The sequence below is a fragment of the Typopeltis vanoorti genome, chromosome 2 (genome assembly GCF_054136105.1).
Source record: "Typopeltis vanoorti isolate ZY-2024b chromosome 2, IOZ_Tvanoo_1.0, whole genome shotgun sequence".
Lineage (NCBI taxonomy): Eukaryota > Metazoa > Arthropoda > Arachnida > Uropygi > Thelyphonidae > Typopeltis > Typopeltis vanoorti.
Window position 1 is genome coordinate 2,537,064 of NC_143550.1, and position 21,174 is coordinate 2,558,237.

Sequence of the window (21,174 nt, forward strand, 5' to 3'; positions counted from 1 at the left end):
TCTCAAGAAAAACTCTTTGCTCTTTTCTCCCATTGCATAAAGTCAGGATACTTCAAATATGATAATAAGATCTACTTACAAAACTCAGGTCTGGCTATGGGCAGCCCACTCTCTCCGATTCTCGCGGATATATTTCTCAACAATTTTGAAGAAAAAGCTATTAATTCCTTTCACTTTAAACCAAAAGTCTGGTACCGCTATATTGATGATATTTTCCCCATCTGGGAAGACGGTGTCAATAACCTCTATTTATTTTTAGACCACCTAAACAAGTGCCATGAAAAAATCTCTTTCACCTTCGAACTGGAATCAGATGACTGCCTTCCCTTTTTAGACCTCAAACTTACCAATGTGCTGAGAGCATTAAATTCTCAGTTTTTAGAAAGCCTACTCATACTGATAGATACCTTCATGCTTCCTCCCATCACTATCCCCCACAAAAATGTGGTATTATTTCCACCTTAGCTCACTGAGCCAAATCATTACTTACAGAAGAAACAGAAATTAAAAATGAACTCCTTTTCTTAAAAAAACTTTCATTAACAATGGTTTCTCTCCAAAGAAAATTGACAAATTTCTTCCCCCCAGGCACTTAACTACTTCTGAAGATCCCTCTTCCCCAAGAGCCGTCATCTCCTTGCCTTACATCAGCTCTCTCTCTCTCACCAAAACTGGCCAAGATTCTCAAGAAATTTAACTTCAAAACTTGCTTCACTACGCTTCCAAAACTTCGTTCATTACTTAGCAAACATAAACATCTTCCTACTCAGTTTTCAGGAGTGTACAAGATTTTGTGTGATTGTGGAAAGCCATACTATGGGCAGACTGCCAAATCCATCCTTCTACGTTTGGATGAACACCGTAGAGATATCTCCTATAACAGGACTAGAGCTAGCGCTCTCTCTAGCCACGTTCTCTTTTCAGCTAACTCAGACGAAGGCCGCCAACACATTGTAAACTGGACTCAAACTTCTAACATCCATGTGTGCTACGATGAACTCAAAAGAAAGATTGTCGAATCCAGGGAAATTTCTCTGGATTCCTCTCATATCAACAACAGCTTGAGTTACAATCTCTCTGATGCACACGTTGCTTCTGTTCAGTACTGGCGCACTCGCGATAGCGCGTAGTATACGTTTGTTTGGAACTCATACTCGCATTTGTTTTTCAAACACGTTACTGTCTTTTTATACTTGTTCTGTTATTACAATTTTAAATCTCTGTAATTTTTTTATATATTTCTTTGATTGTGATACCTGAGGATGTTGATCTATTCAACGAAACTAGTAGTATCTTTTTAAATATATTTGTCATCTTTTTATCTCTCGGTAACAGTCATTAAAACTTTTTCATATATATATATATATTTTTTTTTTAAACAAGTTAAGAACTATTTTGGGCTCAAAAAGCAAAATGCCATCTCTCAAGCCTGGAAAAGTATGAGAACATATCTGCACAGAAAGTGGTGACTAGATATCTTGCAGAGAGTGGAAGGACAATTAATGAGTTTATGTTGTATTATGAGAGATGTTGCATTATTTAGAGTTGAATTCCTGAAATAGGAGTAATAAACACTTACTTTAATAAAGAATTTAAGCTACATTAAACCATAAGTTCTATTATTACACATAAAATTACCTTGGTCACTTGACTCTTTTGGAGTAATTTTCATTTTCTTAAATTTACCTACAAGATTCTCTAAAATATGCTTTATATCTATAGCTTTCTTCAAGAAATCACTACAGTTCAATCCTTTAATGAAAATCTATATAAAAACAAATACATATATTTATTTTCAGAATCAGAAAAAAATACGAAACTTATAACTAAGTGCTAACAAAGAAGGATGAAACTGCTCCCTTTCTTAACATATACAGAGGGGTTAGGATGCTGACAGTTAAAAATTAAAAATATGAAAAATTATTAAGCTACTGATATTTCACTGGAATTTGAACCAGCTATCTTGGAGCACAAAATACCTGCCACAGCATACAGAACCACTTTAAAATACTTTTATTATTATTATTTTGGTAAGCTCAATGGAGTCAGACTCATCATGGATGGCCCACTCAACCAGCAACATGTCTATCATAATGAGCTTTGAAGTTATTTACACAATGCACTCTGGCAATGCATTCCACATACTAATAACTCTCCACATACAAAATCTGCTCCTCATGTCCTCCTTCATTACATCTTTATACAGCCTATATGGATGGCCTCTCTTTCTTCCCATTTTAATGTTCACTCTTTTTTATAATTCCTTCCATATTAATCTGATAGAATCCCTTACCTAACTAGAAGGTCCATATCATATCTCCTCTTTTCCTCCTATCCACCAACCTCTAAGCCACATTCCCTCACATGCTCTTTGTAACCAACACTTCAAAGTTCTGATATCGTTTTGGTCATTTGTTCACATCACATCATTGTGCTTAGATTTGGTCACAGCACAATAGTCCATATGTGGTCTGACCAATGCCTTATATAGAGGCACCACTACTTATTATTCCTATATGTCAATGTACTTTTTATCATAGTAGCAGCAATACGATGTGCAGTCTTTGCAGCACTTGCAATGTGTCCTCAGAACTTCAGTCTATTGTGTACATCCCTCTGAGATCCCAAATCTCATCCACTTCCTGAAGTACAACTCCACCAATACAGTACATATTCTTATTTTACTGTATCCCAAAGTGTACACTTTGCATTTATTAATATTAAAACTGCAACCCCCACTCATTGTCCAAGATACAAGTCTATTCAACTTTTCCTATAGAGAATTAACATCAGTTCTACAGTACCCCTGATAATTCTACCTAACTTTGCATCATCAGCAAACATTTGAAGATCACCAATCAATCAATCAACATGAAATATCATTAACAAATAAGTTAAACAGTAAGGACCCAAGAAAAGAACCCTAAGGCACACCGCTGGTCACCTTCCGGTTCTGAGACATTGCTCCATCATACACAACTTGCTGGTATCTTTCAGAAAACTAATCTTCAATCTATTTAACCACTCTTCTATCTAATCCCATATTCTGCAGCTTACACAAATCTCTCATGCAGTAATCTATCAAATGCCTTTAGAAAGTCCAAAAAAATCTTTGTATATCAATCTCCCTTTTCCAATAAATACGTCACCTTATCATAGAACATAAGCATATTGCTAAAACACTTTAAAACAATAAACAATTCAAAATTTGAAATGGACAAAAAAAAAAAAAAAAAAAAAACTACGGTCGTATCATGGCATCCTGTACTGTAGGACTAGATTTATGGTAGTCTACAACCTATTGGATTGCAGACTACCTTAAACCTAGGTGGTTTTAAAACAATCACCTTCCATATCTTGAATAAATTAATATAACATTTGGCAAGGTTAATGAATTGCTGCATTGCTGATGCTGACTCCAAAAATAGTCCCTCAAACTTATGACTTTTATGTTGTACTACAGTTTTCTCCCATTTCATCTGTGCGAAAGGACTGTGTGGGCTGCTAAGTCCAGACTACATAATTTGACATAATTCTTATTTCTTACATTCTTTACCAATGAAGTCAAGTTATTCTCTGTCCACGTCAGTCTGGTTGCATGAGTGGAGAGCATGCCTGACAACCATGCTGTGGCTCTGTCCAATTATAGGCATGAATGTTTGCAAATATCTTTGGGTAGAAAATGAATTTCTTCTTCTGCATGAGAGTACTACATACAATCTTGATAACCGGAGGACTGAAGTCACTTGCAAAAATTCCATGTTTGGTTTCTAAAGTAGGATTTTGAGGTTATCTAACATAGAAAACTCACAGTGTTATTTTATGATAGATTTACAAGACATTTTACACACCTGGAAGTGTCAAAGATGGAGTTCGTCCTTAGAAGAAATTAGGGTTGCAAGTCTTATGCCCTTTATAAGTGGTATGGAGATTTTTTTTTATTTAGCACTCCAGCTATCTTATCAGATGTATCCTGAATATAGTGCATGAGTAGTTTTAGCTGTGATCTTGTATGTCTTGCACAAATTTAAGAGGCCTGTGATAATCTAATCAACCACCCTAATCACAACAATAATGATGGCCTAAAAATCTCAAGAATATGGATGATGCATATTCTACCCATGTAACTTTTGGTTCGAAGAGATCATTATAAATCGTATAAAATTAGGACTATAATACTCTAGTATTTTAGCCTTAATAAAATAAACTATTGATTAAAACAAAATAAAGTATTGATTAGATCATGACTCTGGCTGTATTAAAAGACAATATGAGTTTGTTTTCTGGCCATGTAAAAACATGATGTATCTTCGGTTTAAGTTTTTTTTTTTTTTTTTACTATAGATCAAGTCAGTAGAATAGCAGTTTATCAAGCTAGTGTCACTTATTTGTATAATGAGACCTGTAGAGTATCTATCCATAACTATAGAATCACATGTATACCACAGTAAAGATAAAAATTCATTTTTACTATGGTATAGGTGTAATTCTATAGTTAGTGTCACTTTGGCATACAGTTTGAATTGCAATGTAGCTTGTCTGTACATATACATGTGTGTGTTTGTGTGCGTACTCCAGATGATGACCTTGACATGAAGGTTGAAACATTGGGAAATTAAAGTAATTATTCTTAACACAGTAGTACTCTCCATAATTCTGACAAAATGAAGACCATCTATGAGAAGGTGGCTGAAGAGAGTCTATGAGAGAAGGTTATCAATCCTAAACTGTTCTCTTCTGAACAGCATTCACAAATTTTTAGAGAGGTTTTCAGCACACTACCCTATTCTGAGAGAGAGAGAGAAAGTAATCCAAAGTAGTGCAGATTTGGGATTTATACAGAGTAAATAACCAAACAAGTGAAAAGTATCTGATTCGTTCTTACATTTTTTGATATTTTTTTTTATTTTTTTACAAAGTCTGAACACCCTGCACCAGAGACCATATATGGAACTTTTACAAGCATGGATAGGCTTATGTGTTCATCAGACATGTTGTAATAGATTTCACGGTATGATATGAACACAGATGTATAAGAAAATAACTATTTATTAACTTAGAAGCTAATATTTTGCTGGTATTATATCCAGCATCTTCAGAGTACAAAAAAAAAGTTTGTTACAAAAGCAAGACAACCACAATCCAGTGTAACAGTGGGGCTAGTATAAGTAATTGCAGCGTGCAACACAAGACTAAAGTCCTAATATGGCGCCATCTAGGTTTAAAAAAAAAAAAAGTTCAAAGTTTTGAAATAGTAGTCCAAATGATAGTCTTAGAAAGTTTGAAAAAAAAATAATAATAATAATAAAATAAAAAATGAAAAATAAAATAAATAAGGAACTTTTACAAGTCACTTCAAGCTTCCAAATAAGCTGAGCAGTGGACTCTCACCAGGAAATTTAGTTTTTTTTTTATGTTGGGCCCATATACGAGAGGTTGGCTAGTCAACTTATAGTACTTTAGTACCGTATATGGGTAGTGGGATGGGAAAGGAGAAACTTGTTGACATTCGATTTAAAAGCCTGTATATTGTATTCCTTGGGAAATACATCAGGGGAAAGACTGTTTCACAGTTCAGCAGTAGCAGGGATGAAGGAGGAGGAAAAGAAACTTGTTCTGTGGGTTTCAAGGTGTACTGTGAAGGGATGTTGGGCAGTGGTTGTATGTGCTCTAATGGTTTTAGTACAGAGTGGGGGAATTATTGATGCTGTTTCAGATGAACATTTTCCATGAAAACATTTACAGAATATATAAATTGCAGAGAATAAATGTCTATGTGAAAGTGGGGGGAGTGAGTTGGTAAGAGATGGATCACTTATCAGTCTAATTGCTCTCCTCAGTATTGAGTCAAGCATTTTGAGGGAGCTTTTAGGTTAACAGTTTTTTAGAGGAGAAGTAATGTCTTGAGCAAAAGAGAAATCCTAGTATTTTGGAAGCTGAGGATGCAATAGTTGTGATGTGTTTATGCCAGGAGAGGCCTGATGTCAAGGTAATTTTGAGAAGAGAAATCTCATCTTGTCTGGGAATTTGAGCATTATCAAAAATAATACTGGGGGAAAATGGTTCTTTTTTTTGTGGGAAATAAGACAGAACAGGGTTTTACTAGCATTGAAGCTGACAAGGTTATCTGAGCCCCATTGGAGGATGAATTAAGAGAAGTTGTGGTTGATGTTCTGTGGGTTGAAGTGAGTTGTGTAAGGTAAGGTTTATCAAATGAAAGGAGGAATGCAATGTGCTGTCATCTGCAAAACTGCGCATTAGGTTGGAGGTCAACTAAAGTCGGTCATTGATGTACAGAAGGAAGAGGGTCGGTGAGAGAACTGAACCTTGTGGGACCCCAGCATTAGTTGGATGGTGGGAGGATAGGAAACTATCTACCATCATACATAGTGTGCGTCCAGACAGAATTGGAATTCATCTTCCAACTAAAGATAATCACAAGCATCCATTCCTACAACAAGATTTAAACACACAGTCTATTGATTGTAGAGCACATATGTTAAATGCCAAGCCACAATTTAGGTCACTATTTAGTAAGCTTAGTAAATCATTTTCTGCTAGTAAAATCATAATCGGTATATCGAAATTATCCTCAATATTTCATTATTAATTGGTATTCCACACTTTTCCATTATGTTTACTTATTTTATCTCATTAATCAACACTAACTTAAATAAGTTGGAACTTAACAAGTTCTCTTGTTTAAATCTTTTGGCCATTTGAATTTCAGTCTGTCAATGTTAACTTTTTTTTCTCCCCCAAAATGGTTTTTCAAAAGAAGGAACATGATAGAAACTTATAAAATATTAAAGAGGTTTTATAAATAGAAAATTTTTTGTTATATGACAAATAGAGAACCAGGGACATCGGTGAAAGTTATGTAAGAATGTGGACTAGATATTTTATGTGGAAAGTTATAAATGAGTAGAATGGATTGTCAGAATTAATTGCGAGTTCTCGTACATTGAATGAGTTTGAGCAGTATGATAGGTTTTGTGTGTATAAATGTTAACGTGGGTAGCCCACAATGAGTCTCTGGATTCCATGGAGATATCGTATAATAATTATTATGCAATGCAAAAGCTTTAGAGGCTCCGTAGATCATTTGGTATAGATAAAGCTCTTTGGTTGGAAAGACCTGGGTTTGATTCCCGTCCATGATGTGAGGAAACTTTATCTGGTCTCTTTCGACTAAAGGTGAGTTAGCCTTTAGAACTTCATATTTATCAACTAAAATTTGTAACCCACACACCCTTCAAACTATCCGCAATAGGGAAAATTCCACAGCCCTGTCACCAACTTGGTCACTCATTTCTGAATCCTTTCTACCACCTTCTGATCCCCAAGAAATCTAGGTGATAAAATCTGTGCACAATACACAATATGCAGCCAAATCACAGCCTAATAACTTGTTAGCATGCTTTCCAAAATCCAAGTAATCTTTTGAGCTATTTGATCAATGTTTCCAATATATCCTGAGCTTCCACCGTTATCCCAAAGTCTCTAGTCTCATCAATTTCCTGCAATCCAGTAACATCAATTTGACACACAGTATTCAACCTTTTCAACCCAAAGTGCATGACCTTACATTTTACAAGATTAAATTGACAATCAGAATCCACTGCCGACAATGCCAATTTATTTAAATTATCCTGCAGGATATCCATACCACCTTTATCAACTATTGCCCTCCCCAGTTTTGCATTATCAGTAAACCACTAAATATCCACCTTAAATCTTTCCCTATATCATTGATATAGGGAAAGCTTTTTAAAGAGTAGTAGCTAGTACAGAACCTGTGGTACTTGACTAGTTGCTCTCATTCTCCAAGATTCCACTTCACCATATACTGCTCTAGTGTCTGTCTGTCAGCACCCCTCCCCATCCATGCTGCTAGCTTCACATCCATTCCCATTTGCTCCAACTTTTGTAACAGTTTTTCCATTTGGTATTCTGTCAAATGCATCTGAATAGTCCAACAGTATCACTATGTGGCCATTTTCACTGTCATTTTACTATATAAAATGTGAATAAATTACTAAAACAAAGCTGTGCTGCCTACTATAGAGTATCATATCCCTATCCACTGTTGGATTTTACCTTTAACCAACTTTTCCAATACTTTAACAACTACTCCTGATATACTAATTGGTCTGTAGTTTGCTACCTCTATCTTGGAGTCACTTTTATGATATTCAACTATCACACCCTCTTTCCACTCTCCTAGAACTGAGCCAGAGCTGGGCCTGTAAAAATTCAACTTGGCCCACTTTTTCCCTCCAATTTATGTCCCTATAGTCGAAGTCTCCCATAATAATTGTTGTAGCACTTGCTGTGGATTACCTAGAAAACTGCTGCTATAATGCAAATAATCCCCATAAGTATCAGGAGGTGATAATTCCACTGCATAAGGCACTAATCAGACCGCATTTGAATTATGGTACTACAGTATGATATGATGATTCAGTAATTAATTTTGCATTTGATGATGGCATTACTACAATGAGCTTCCTGGGAGCTGAGGTGAAGAAATTAACATAGAAACAGAAAACAAAAGTAAAAGAGATGGTAGTGTTTGTTGGAACTAATGATTTCAGTAGTGACAAATATAGTATCAGGGAGAATATGAAAGGAGTGATGTAGGAAGCAAGACAAAAAGTGAGAAAGTGAAAATTATTAATTTATTAGCAAGGTACAATAGTAAAGAGTTAAGAAGAAGGAACATGTTGATAAATGATTCAATGCAAAGGATATGCAGAAAAAATGGGTGTGAGTTTTTGATTGTGTGGAGTGAGTTTGATGATAGAGGATGGCATTAATTGCCTAGAGAAATTATTTATTGGAGTGAAACCAAGTCAGGTAAACCATATCATCTTGAGAGGAACAGTGAGAATGTGAGTATAACTTTAGTTATACTCACATTCTCCCTTTTAGCTAGGGTATGTAGAAGTAAAAGCAATACAAATGTCAATGCACACAGTTAGGAATCTGGTAAAGGGGTGGACTACGGCTTGGACTTTTTAGTGCTTGCAGAGATGTAAAAGAGAAAATTGCCCAACTGTCACAAACACCCTCAGAAGTAAGGAGGTAATTTGTTATATCGACTCACAAATGCCAGGAGCATTAGAAACAGAAGGTGCTTAAATAACATAGTATCTAAATGTCTCTAGAGTTTAAAGAATACACAGGATGGGAGTGAAATGGATGTGCAACCTTATTATGCAATATCATCATCTTCTCATGATGTGGAAAGAATATTGTGAGAATAAGGATAAGCAAAAAATTACTCCAACAAATAAGAAGATAGAAATATTATAGTGAAAAATAGTGAAAATGAAGCGAAGGACTGAAAGAATGGTGAAAGATAGTGAAAAACACAAGAGGAAAATAGATAACACACATTCTGAGGCACAGCAATTTTATGAAAATGATTTTTGAAAGAAATGTGATGGATAAGACAGTGTGGAAGACCGGGACAGAAATTTCTGGAGCAAGTAATTAAGATATCAGAATGCACAGTTACAAACAAATGAAAAGAATAGCAATGGAAAGGAGTGAATGGCATCACAAACATTATTTTCCATGACTTCAAAGTTAAGGAAATGTTCCTTACTTAGGCAAACACACAAGGATGGAATAGGTTACAAAATATGTAAAGAGAAGGATAGAAAAGTTATGAATATTATACAAAATGCTCAGTCAGAATACAAAAAGAAATGGATAGTTTAGGCTGGGGCTGACCAAAGCACGGCCGCGGGCCACATCCAGCCTGCGGTGTGATTTGTGAAACCCACCTGTGGGTTTTGATTTTCACGAGTGAATAAAATAAAATAATAATTTGAATCGAATACATATTAGATATTTAATTTTATCACTAATTGATAATCTCAATGTTGGTAATTTTATTTGGTGTTTTTATATCACTATATACCCACGTGTTTATCAAATACTAAATGTGTCAAAGTAGCATTCTTACACTGTTTTGTTCCAACATGCATGCATCAGGCACTCAAGTGCACGATTAGTGTTGTTCGTTTGTTCAGCTATCAAGGTTGTGTTGCTGATGCTCATCAAATTACTAGATACACATTGTGATATGGCCCTCGGATAAATGTTTTTATTTTTTATTTTTAATGAGGCCTTCAGAATACCTAAGGTTGGACAGTCCTGATGTAGGCTAAAGGGAGCCCAAAAGAATTTTATCATTATGCTGCAAGTGAAAAAAAAGAATGAATGTGGACAAATAACATTACTCAAATAATGAATGCTCACTTCACTAAGGTATATCGACTTGGTATATATAACATTGTGCAAAGTGCTACTGTTATTTTTATTACAGTCAAGTCAGCTGTTCTTGTTATTTTTAAAAAATCTGTCAGGTGCACAATTGTTATATCTCTGTAAAGATACTGTTTTTTACACCAAGTATTAATTACAAAAAAAGTACATTTCGATTGTTACAAGGACCTTTAACTCAATTCTTTTTTAAATCTGGAAAATTATTTACTCGAGACCAAATAAAAATGGTAAATTAAACAGAGAAATAGAAAACAGAATCAGCAAAGCTGGTATGGTGGGAAGTCAATTGAATAAATTCATATGGAATAAGAGAGAAATTAGTCAGAACACTAAATTAGCTGTATACAAGACGGTGTTCAAACCAGTTTTAACTTATGGATCTGAGAGCTGGGTCAGAAGTAAAACAATTGACCAAAGACTAGAGAGACCGCAGACATGAGAGTCCTGAGAAAGATTATAGGCGTGAACAGATGGCATCAATGGCAATATCATATTAAAAACGAGGATATTAGGAGAATTTGACATTGTCAGCATCCAGGAATGCGTTAGTAGAGCTAATCTCAGGTGGTATGGTCACTTAAACAGAATGGGAGAGGAAAGATTAGCAAAACAAGTGTTCTCTGCCCGGTTTGCAGCAAAACGACCCAGAGGAAGACCAAGATATAGGTGGATTGATATGGTACAAAGTGCCTTAGACGATAAAAATATAAGATCTGATAATGTTGGAGTCTTGACAAGTAACAGACTGATTTGGAGGAAAATTGTAGATAGGAAGTTAGTAATGATGTACTTTTTTTCATGTAGTACTATCATATCCTGTACACCCCTTGAGGGTACATGGCAGAAATTTGATGATGATGATGAGAAATCAAACACACTTGAAAAGAAGATGGAGGTGATTCGAAGAATGGAAGATGGGCAGACACGTGCTAATGTCTGTAGAAGTATGAACTTACCTCCATCGACTGTTACTACTGTAAACTTTATCTTATGTGTGAGCTTATTTTGTAATTTTTTATTATTAATCTTTTCTATTCTTGCTTTTTCTTTTATTACGTTATTCTACTTTCTATGTTTCTCTTACTTTATCCTTTACTACTTTATTTTATTAACTTTACTCTACTTTTAGTATTTTTCCTATGCCGGGAGGACTCTGGGCATAGGAAAAATAATCGATTAATCTAAAATTTATTTAGATTAATCGATTGTGCCACCAGTGCTCTCCTTGTGGTATAAGATATATAATAATATTTCCAGTAGAGTTCACTCTGAAATTATCCTAAAGCCCTTCTTAAAATTACACAGTCATGGCTAACATTAAATTCCTTCACTCACAGGTTTGTGTTTATTTCAAAACAGTGCATTGCGTAAAGAGCCGGCAGCACGCTTCGTAAACAAAACAAACATATTTATTTACACTAAACTTCAATTATACAAAATCATACAATACGGAAAGATTCTCTCTTAACTCCACTTTTAAGCTTAAAACTTCAGCAATTTAACATTTAGAACATGCACGGACTCATGCAACATATTATATCAACATTCAAAAAACTATCAGCCCATTACAATTCAAGGAATATCATGCTCTGTTACCTGTAACTAATACTTCTAACTATAACTGAAAACAAACTATTCTTAGACTAGTTATATCAACACTTAAAGAAACTTATCAGCCCTTCTCAGACAGTTTCACATATCATAAGCAAACACAATGAAATTAATTCACATATCTTCTTTAATGCTATTATGCACCTGTTCCTAGTTCCTTCTTAGGTTCTTTTGGTTTCTCATCTGTTTCAGGTTTTGACTTCCATGCAGAGATTCCATCGGCACTGTCGTCTCTCTTGAAATGACTTGCGGGGCCGGGAGCATATTTTTCCCGATGTCTATGAATAGGCCGAAAGGGTCCGACGATCGAGGCACGTAGCATATTGACGTATTGGAAATGCATGCTGGTCCTGTTTCTCTTCTCCCTCGGTAGTTACATGGTTCCCATGGCTGTCACTTACAACTTCAACTGGACCAACAAACATGGCGAATCGACTTCTTCTGAAGTTCTCTCTTCTCTTCTTCCCTTTTTTTTTTTTATTCCTAAATGACCTTTATACAATTTTCACGGGTCTCTGGAGGAAGGGTCGAGGCCCCCGAGCATTCCCATGCAAACTGTCTTGACCTTCACGTTAAAGCTCATTTTTAGTTCTCACCAAATATACACATTTAATCCTATTTTTAAAAGGGCGGAACTACTTCAGAAGTATACTGCCCTTTTACCACAGACCTAGAAGGTAGTATCAGGCTGACTCTGAGCACATTAAATTTCACTTACATGATATACAGTTTTTACATCAATACAATTCCGATTTCTAAGGCATTGCCTATAAACCTTACAGTTTAGAGATTTTCTGTTTTTTTACAATCTTGCATGTTAATTCCTTGGGGTTAAATACATGGGCTTATTTACAACGTTAATGCAAAGTTAGTTTAAGTGTGTTTACAAGTTGCGACCTCTGTAAAAGTCGATGCAAGAAAAAGGAAAATTTCTACTGCATCGAATTTTACAATACAATTATGAAAAATGCAGATAGAATAAAACAGTCTGTGCAACAACCTACGGTAGTACTAAACGCAAAATATGTAAGTTAAAGCTAGGGTAAACTTCATGAAAAAATGGAAAAATTATTATCATCATGGTTGGATGACTTGAATCAGAAAAACATTCCTCAATTGCAGGTTGTTATAACTGAGATAGCAAAAACAATTTTTGAGGATCTTAAAAAGACAGATGGAGGCAAAGAAGCATTTTTAGGAAGCAAAGGTTGGTTCACGAGATGTTAATGTGCTGATGAGACTGCGCACTACTGGAAAAAATTGCCATCACACATCTTCATTTCCTGTGAAGAACGTTCCACTCCAGGTTTTACTAAATTACTTAAGGAATTGACAACGTAGATAAGAATATAAATTAAATTACACTTTAATAAATATTTCCGATATTTCGGCAACATCACGTTGCCATCTTCAAAAGAAACAAAAAAGCACGTGCATGTAGGCACTACAACACAGTAACTGAGAATGAAGTTATGAAGCTATTGTTCTCCTAAAAGTCCTGATGGTGCTCCCTAGTGGGCTAAGTAGGTGTTCTTGGCGTTGGGCTGAAGGTCTGCTGATGTAAGCCTCTCAAATTTGGGGCAGTCTCATACAACCAAAGTTGTTGAGGTTTGAAAAGTTTCTTAGGGCTGAGGCTGATTCCATGAATAGTCTTTCGAATTTGTATTTGCTACGGTGTATTACTCTAGCTTTCTTCCACCGTATTATGTGGTGTGTATCCAGAGCATGGTCTGCAAGACCAGAGTGGCTGTACTTGTGAAAACGGATGTAGTCCTTGTGTTCCGAAATTCTGATATTCGCTGTCCTGCCTGTTTGGCCAAAGTAAGGCAGTTTACAGCTGCAAGGAACCTGGTATACACAAGGAAGGTTTAGGGGAAGTGGTTGGTCTTTAGTGGACCAGATAAGGGATGCCAATTTTCTGTATGGTCTGTAACAGCAGGAGGTCAAATCATGTTTTTTTTAAGATTTTGGTAATTTTTTCTGAGGTGCCTCAAATGTAGGGAATGGTGATGGATTTAGAGTAATCCTTGTTGTGGAGGGGGGGGGGGGTGTCGGTTTCAATATTTTTGGATTTTGGGGGTAGGGGGTAGCCACTGGCTGAGAAAGTGTTCAGGATGTGATTTAGTTCAGTGTTTAGGGCCTTGTCATTAGAACAGATTAGTTTTAGCCCTGTTGTATAGTGTTAGATCCTGAATGAAGGAATCTTGCAAAGAAATCATTCATTCAGAATCTAACATACTAAACTACACAGACAAAGAGAAATACCTGCACATCAGCTAAAATTAAAAGTGAAACTTCTTCACATATGTATAAAATTGCATTAAATTTATGTACCATGCATTTTATCTATTGTGATCATATTAAGATCAAATTAGAGAATGTCTTAAAAGAGGAATAATTTACCTTATCTTAAGCCTCATTTAAGCTGTAATTTACCTTATCTTAAGCCTCACTTAATATCTATCTGGTAACTCAGTTATAGAATAACTGAGTCACCAGATAGATATTAAGTAATAATTCTTAGAAGGTATACTACTACACGTGTCCAGCATAACGTCGGCGGCAGTAGCTTACGTGGAACGTACGTCGACACGAATTCCGGGAATACAAGAGCATAACAGCAAAGGGGAGAGCAAGGAGAGAAAGGATAAGTTGTGTGCAAAGGCGACTGAGAAAAAAGAGGGCGCTCGAACGAAGAATATAAGGGGACGAGCGCCGTATCGAGGGCTCTTGTCTTATTGTTTTCCCGATTCCTGATTCGGAAGTTAGCGGGTAGTTCGAGTAAGGGGGGATGAAGCGTCTGTGCTAAGATGTCGGACATCAAGCTTTCTTGAGAATGGAGTAGGATTCTACGCAGAGCTGAAGGTAAAATTTCCAGTCCTAGCAGAATCAAGCCATCGCTGAAAAGTCCCATCGAAATGTTTCCTGAGCCGCAAAGATTCAAGTCCATGTTCAGCAGAAATTATGAAGATAGTGTAACCCCTACGCTGGTGTAAGGACAGCCAATAGACAAGAAGTAACCAGACGTACGCATAATGCCGAAGGATGTGGGAAAAGGTTCGGTAAAGAAAAATTACTCTATTTTGTGTTTAGAATTCCTTATATGTAAATGTAAATTATGAACATTATTCTAAAGAACTTTGTGGACAGACTCTAATTAGATAGTTAACCTCCTTCTGAGAATAAGAAGAATTGTTTGGAAGAAGTCTTTTGTGTTGTATGTGATTGATTTAACTTAACGAGATGAGGATTTGGAATTTTAGTAACTGAGTAACATTAGAATGTTTGTTTATATTATCTTATGAACAGCTTGCAGAAGGGAGTTTTAGCTTAACATCATATCATTTGTAATCTATCCCAATTTTCAATTACTGTGTTTTACGATGTTTCATAATCTTTGATTTAATTTAGAATATGCTAATTTCTTAACTCGAGTTTCCTTATTTAGTATTGAGTCAAACTGAATGTATAAATTTTTTTAGTGTATTTTGTTTTGATATTCCAATAAACATGTCATATTTACCTAAACTTGATTCATGCCTGATTACGATTCCAAACTACCACTTATAAAAATAGAACCTATTTTGGCAGGAAGGAATTAGAAAGTGTATATAATTATAGATTTAGGTCACGACTGCAGTCTGAATCTATACGGCCATGTTAAAATAAGATATTGTGTAAGAACACTTCAGAATCTAGTATTGTTTCCCTGAGCAAGGATCTTTTCTGCTATAGGATACTGGCTGGCGCAGCATAATATAAATTTGCCAGTATCCGAAGAGGTAACAATCCTAGATGTAAGCATATTAGACCCGATATCTGACAAAGTAAAATAGCAATAGAAAGATAGCATAGGAAGATATAAATCTGTAAAATAAAGAGAAAGTAACAATAGTGTTTTCATCACTCCATATTGTTGTGAGGTGGGGATGGTGGGATTGTTGGTGAATGTACTTGCCTGTATGGGTGGGTTTTCTATAAACTGAGAAAACCAAGGTTCAATCAGGCTGTTGAGTGACTAGTGTGTCTAGGAAAGGGAGGCTGTTGTTTTCCTCTTTTTCCTGGGTGAACTGAGGTGTTATGGGTTGATTCTGGGGTGTTGGTTGTTTAAGTGTGTTAAGAAGGAGAGGAGTGTATCAGAGCCATGTGGCCAAATAGCGAACACATCATCAACGTAGCGAAGCCATAGGGTTGGTTTTTGTGGGGTAGAGGCTAAGGCTTTTTCTTCAAAGGTCTCCATAAAGAAATTGGCCAAGGGTGGGGAAGAGTGGTGAACCCATGGCTGTCCCCTCTATTTGTTTGTAGAATTTTCAGGACTTTTAGGAAAACAATAGCTTCAATCACTTCATTCTCAGTTACTGTGTTGTAGTGCCTACATGCACGTGCCTTTTTTGTAAGTTCCTTTTGAAGATGGCAACGTGACGTAGCTGAAATATTGGAAATATTTATTAAAGTGTAATTTAATTTATATTCTTATCTATGTTGTCAATTCCTTAAGTAATTTAGTAATGCATAACCAATGTATAAGCCTGTCTACAAGGACTCCAGGTTTTAAAGCTGCAAAACATAGACTTACACTTTTGTTAGGTGCAAATGTCTCCGGAATTTTGAAGCTTAAACCAATGTTGGTGTACCATTCACAGGCACCACGCTCCTTCAAGGGCCTAAAAGCCATGCTGCCAGTCTATTGGAAATGGAACAAGAAAGTTTGGGTTACACAAGACGTTTTTATAGATTGGTACACAAATTATTTTTGTCCTACTGTGTTCACTTCTGTAAAGAAAATGATTTGCCAGCCAAGGCATTGCTTCTCTTGGATAATGCCCTTGAACATCCTCAAAACCTTGGCAAAAACTTCTTCCAGTATTTATGCAAGACTTTGAGGTTGGACAAATCACCAATCTTCAATATTTCATAAGTAACACATCTAAATAGAGCTCTTCATATTAAGTCACTTTACGGTTTCAGATTTCACTCATTCTGTAGCTTTTTCCAATAGAATAATGAATAGATTCATTATTCTATTTCCATTCAGTGTTTCTTCGAACACTGAATTATTATTATTATTATTATTGTTCCGGGAAACTCCAAGGAGTCGACAGACTCATCGAGGGAGGCCCTAACATCATGTCTGGAACAACTATTCAACATTCACACAGTATCTATCATATCTTGCTTTGAACTCATTCACGGTCGTAGCACCCACAACAGACTCTGGAAGCCTATTCCACTCATTCACCACTCTCCAAGTAAAAAAGCTAGCTCTAACACCCTTGTCAACCACGCTCTTGCCCAGCTTCCATGCATGGCCCCTAGTCCTCCCACCACCAGTCATATTTTCAAAAATATCTTCTGGATCAATCTTATAAAAACCCTTCAGTAATTTGAATGTCTCGATCATATCACCCCTCCTTTGCCTATTGTCCAATTTCTGCAACCCACAAATCTTCAACCTATTCTCATAAGGTTCATTCCACAGACCTGCTATCATCTTGGTCACTCGTCTCTGGACCCTCTCCACTTCCTCCCCATCACGAAGAAACCCTGGTGCCCATAACTGGGCACAGAAGTCCAGATGGGGTTTTATCAAGGCTCGATACAGAGGAACAACAACTTGTTTGTCTCTACATGTTAAAGTATTTTTCAGAAGCCAAGTGATTTGGTGAGCTGTTTTAGTCACTTTTGCAATGTGCCCACTAAACTTCAGCTCCCTATCCACCAGCACTCCCAAATCCCTGGCCTCATCAATCTCCTGTAGTACGGTTCCCCCAATGCGATATACTGCTGCTATTCTTTTCACCCCAAAGTGCATAACCTTACACTTTGCCACATTAAACTGACATCCATTTTTCCTAGCCCAGTCCTCCAAACTATCCAAATCATCCTGTAAAATTTTGACATCCTGTGCACTCACAATTGCTCTACCCAACTTTGCATCATCAGCAAACAAGTGAACACTTCCTCTCAAATCCTTTCCAATATCATTGATGAACAAATTGAAAAGCAGTGGTCCAAGAACAGAGCCCTGCGGCACTCCACTAGTCACAAAATGTCTTTTTGACTCCGCTCCTGAATAAAACACTCTCTGGTACCTCTCCTTCAACCACCCTCCTATCCATCTCACCAAACCTATATCCATCCCCATCTGCTCCAGTTTACTGATTAGGGTTCCATGTGGTATCCTGTCAAAGGCATTGGCAAGGTCCAGTAGTATCACTGTAAACCCACTACTCCTATCCAGTTCAGCTGTCACTGTGTTATAAAACAGTGAGCAAGTTACTGAGGCATGATCTACCCTTCACAAAACCATGTTGTCTCCCATACAATATCCCATTTTCATCTATCCAATCCTGTATTCTTTTCTTGACTAATTTCTCTAAGACCTTGACAATGATTCCTGATATGCTAATCGGTCGGTAATTTACAACAGCAGTCTTGGAACCACCTTTATGCAGAGGAACTATTTTCCTCTCCTTCCACCCGCTCGGGACTAACCCAGACCCAAGACTCAAATTAAACAAAATGGTCAAGGGTACTGACAATTCTTTAGCTGCTTCTTGTACTACACGAGCTGGTATACCATCCAATCCCACAGATGTATTGGCATTGAGGTTATGCAATAGACTACTCACCTCCACTTCATTCACCACAATTCCCGCATAATCTACTGGTTTATTCGTTTCTGCAATGTAACCACCTGGATGATATATTCTTGCAAAGTGCTCACTCAGTAACTCAACTATCTCAACTGATTCAGTTACCTCCCTACCATCGGCATTCTTTAAAATCATTCTGCCATGTACATTTTTCCTTTTACTTGCTACATATCTAAAAAACTGTTTAGGATTCTCTTTAGCCTGCATGGCCAATGTTCTTTCGTAATCCTTTTTTGCTTTTCTTACCACACTCATCACCCTTCTGGCCTGCGCTGCATACCGTTCGTCTGCCTGCCAGTCACCTTTCTCCTTAAATTCCCTCCATAGTTGTTTCTTTTTTTGCAGCTCAAGCTTAATGGTGTTATTCATCCATTTAACCCCTACTTGATTTATTATTTGGACTCTAGGTATACAGTCAGCCATTGCTTCATTCAAGCACTTCTTAACTACCTCCCATGCACTATCAACTTCTAGTCCTTGCAGTTGTACATGCCATGGCACTGAGCCAATCAAACTCCTAAGCTTGTCATACTTTCCAGCCCAATAATTCCACATGTACTCTGTCTTAATTGAAATTTCTACACCTCTAGCCCACCTCCCAAGTCAAGACCCTATGATCACTCTCACCGATTGGTGGCAATGTGGTCATATTTGTTACAGCCAAATCCTCAGATGTAATTACTAGGTCAAGCACTCTCTGATCCCTAGTATTTTCCATTACATGCTGTCGCAGATAGTTATCCCTTAATAACCGCATAAAATCCAATTCCTTCCTCCCGTGTGTCCTCTCCTCACTCCAATCAATGCGACCATAGTTAAAATCTCCCATAATAATCACCCTCCTTCCACTCATTTCTTCTATTTGCTTGTGCATACTGTCACCACCATCTTTTCCATCACCTGGTCTATAGCAGCACCCAATTGTATATTTAGTTCTGCTAGCCACAATCTTACACCAAATGGCCTCAAATGTGCTCTTTTCTCTATCCTACAATTCAACTTCTATTCTCCTTGGCTGTAGCTCATCAGCTATCATCAACAATACTCCTCCTCCCATTTTATTCTCTCTGTTATTCCTGAACACACTATACCCATCACATTCAATCCCACTAGCTATATCATCTACAGTCAGCCATGTTTCACTAATACCAATAACCTGTGGTCTGGAAGTGCCAACCATGGCCAAAACCTCTTCCTTCTTGTTCCTAATACTCCTAGTATTAGGGTACATGAATTTAATACCCCCATTAGCCCCAACCCTACCTTGATGCCTTATATTAACTATCCCACTCTGGTTTGTTGTCCTTATTTGCTCTAGCATATTATATTCATTCTTACATTCAACTGCCTCCCTAAGGACTGTATATCTACTCCCCCCCTTTAACAAATCTAGTTTCCCTGAATTTGCACATCCACTACATTCAGCAACACTTTCTCAAGTCTTCTTACACCGTAACCATTCAAATGCAAGCCATCCATCTTATATAGATCCTTTCGCCCATCGAACTCACTCCACACATCCACAAATTCCACACCACTCGTCATACATAACCCACGCATAAAGTCATTCGCAATTATGGCCCTCCTTTTAAACATTTCACTGTCATACCGTGGCAAAACACTAATCATTCTAACTCTCTCACTCTTTTCTTTTGCTACCTCAAACAATTCATTCAGGTCTTCTATCATTTCCATTTTGTCTCCTTTCAAATCATTCGTACCTGCCACAACAATCATTTCTTTCACCCTTTCCTTTTGCTCTCTAATAGACTCAGTTACATCCTTTATGGTCGCACCAGGTTGGTACGATTTTGTCAAATCCTCTACTAACACACCTCGTACTAACGAGTCTCCATACAGCACTCTATCCTTCATTTTGTTCATGTTCACATTCATACGTCTATTTTTCCTGTTATACCTTTTATTATTGGTTGGTTCATTCAGTCGACTTTTGTTCATGCACTCTAGCTGCTGTTTTGCCCTTTCTATCACTCCATTCAACAACACGATCTCACTCAATGCATCTATCTCATCTTTTTTATTCTCTGAGAAACCATTAATACTATCATTCACACTTCTACATTCACACTCTCACAATTCTCATGTACAACCTTGCTGTTTCTTGTCATATCGCTATTTTCTTCATTCGGAAGTTTGACAAAAATATCACTCTCACGATCCGAAATACACTTCAATTCCTCATTCTCCCTACATTTTCTACACACATTCAATCCTTTATTATCATCTATCCACACTCCGACTGCACTCCGCAAAGCGTACATTTCACAGCTAGTACTCTGACTCATTTCTTTTATACTACCGTTCTTTGATAAAGATGGCGAACCATCATTACTGGACACCATTTTCCTTTGTACAGGTGCCATAATTATTTGCAACGTGTTTTATCAAATAATAAGTTATAACACACCAAAAACACACAAACAGACGCACTAAAATACGCAAGGCAAACAAAACTACGCAATATTAAGTAATTTTATCAACGATAACTGAAAATAATACTTATCTTATCAGGAGCTTGCACGAACACTACACACTACGATATAACCTTGAACCCCGAATATCAAATTAGAACATCTACTCAAATATC

General features: G+C 36.8%; 1 protein-coding gene across 1 annotated transcript in view; it reads right to left on the reverse strand.

Moving 5' to 3' along the window:
* Positions 1 to 1,539: 1,539 nt before the first annotated feature.
* Positions 1,540 to 21,174, reverse strand: part of LOC150108782 (UV-stimulated scaffold protein A-like) — a 223,168-nt gene continuing 203,533 nt past the window's right edge. The window contains exons 8-9 of the mRNA XM_090414211.1: positions 1,639 to 1,765; positions 1,540 to 1,553 (exon numbers count right to left, since the gene is read on the reverse strand). Of these exons, the coding sequence (XP_090270337.1) occupies positions 1,540 to 1,553; positions 1,639 to 1,765 (141 nt within the window). The remainder of the gene's footprint in view (positions 1,554 to 1,638; positions 1,766 to 21,174) is intronic.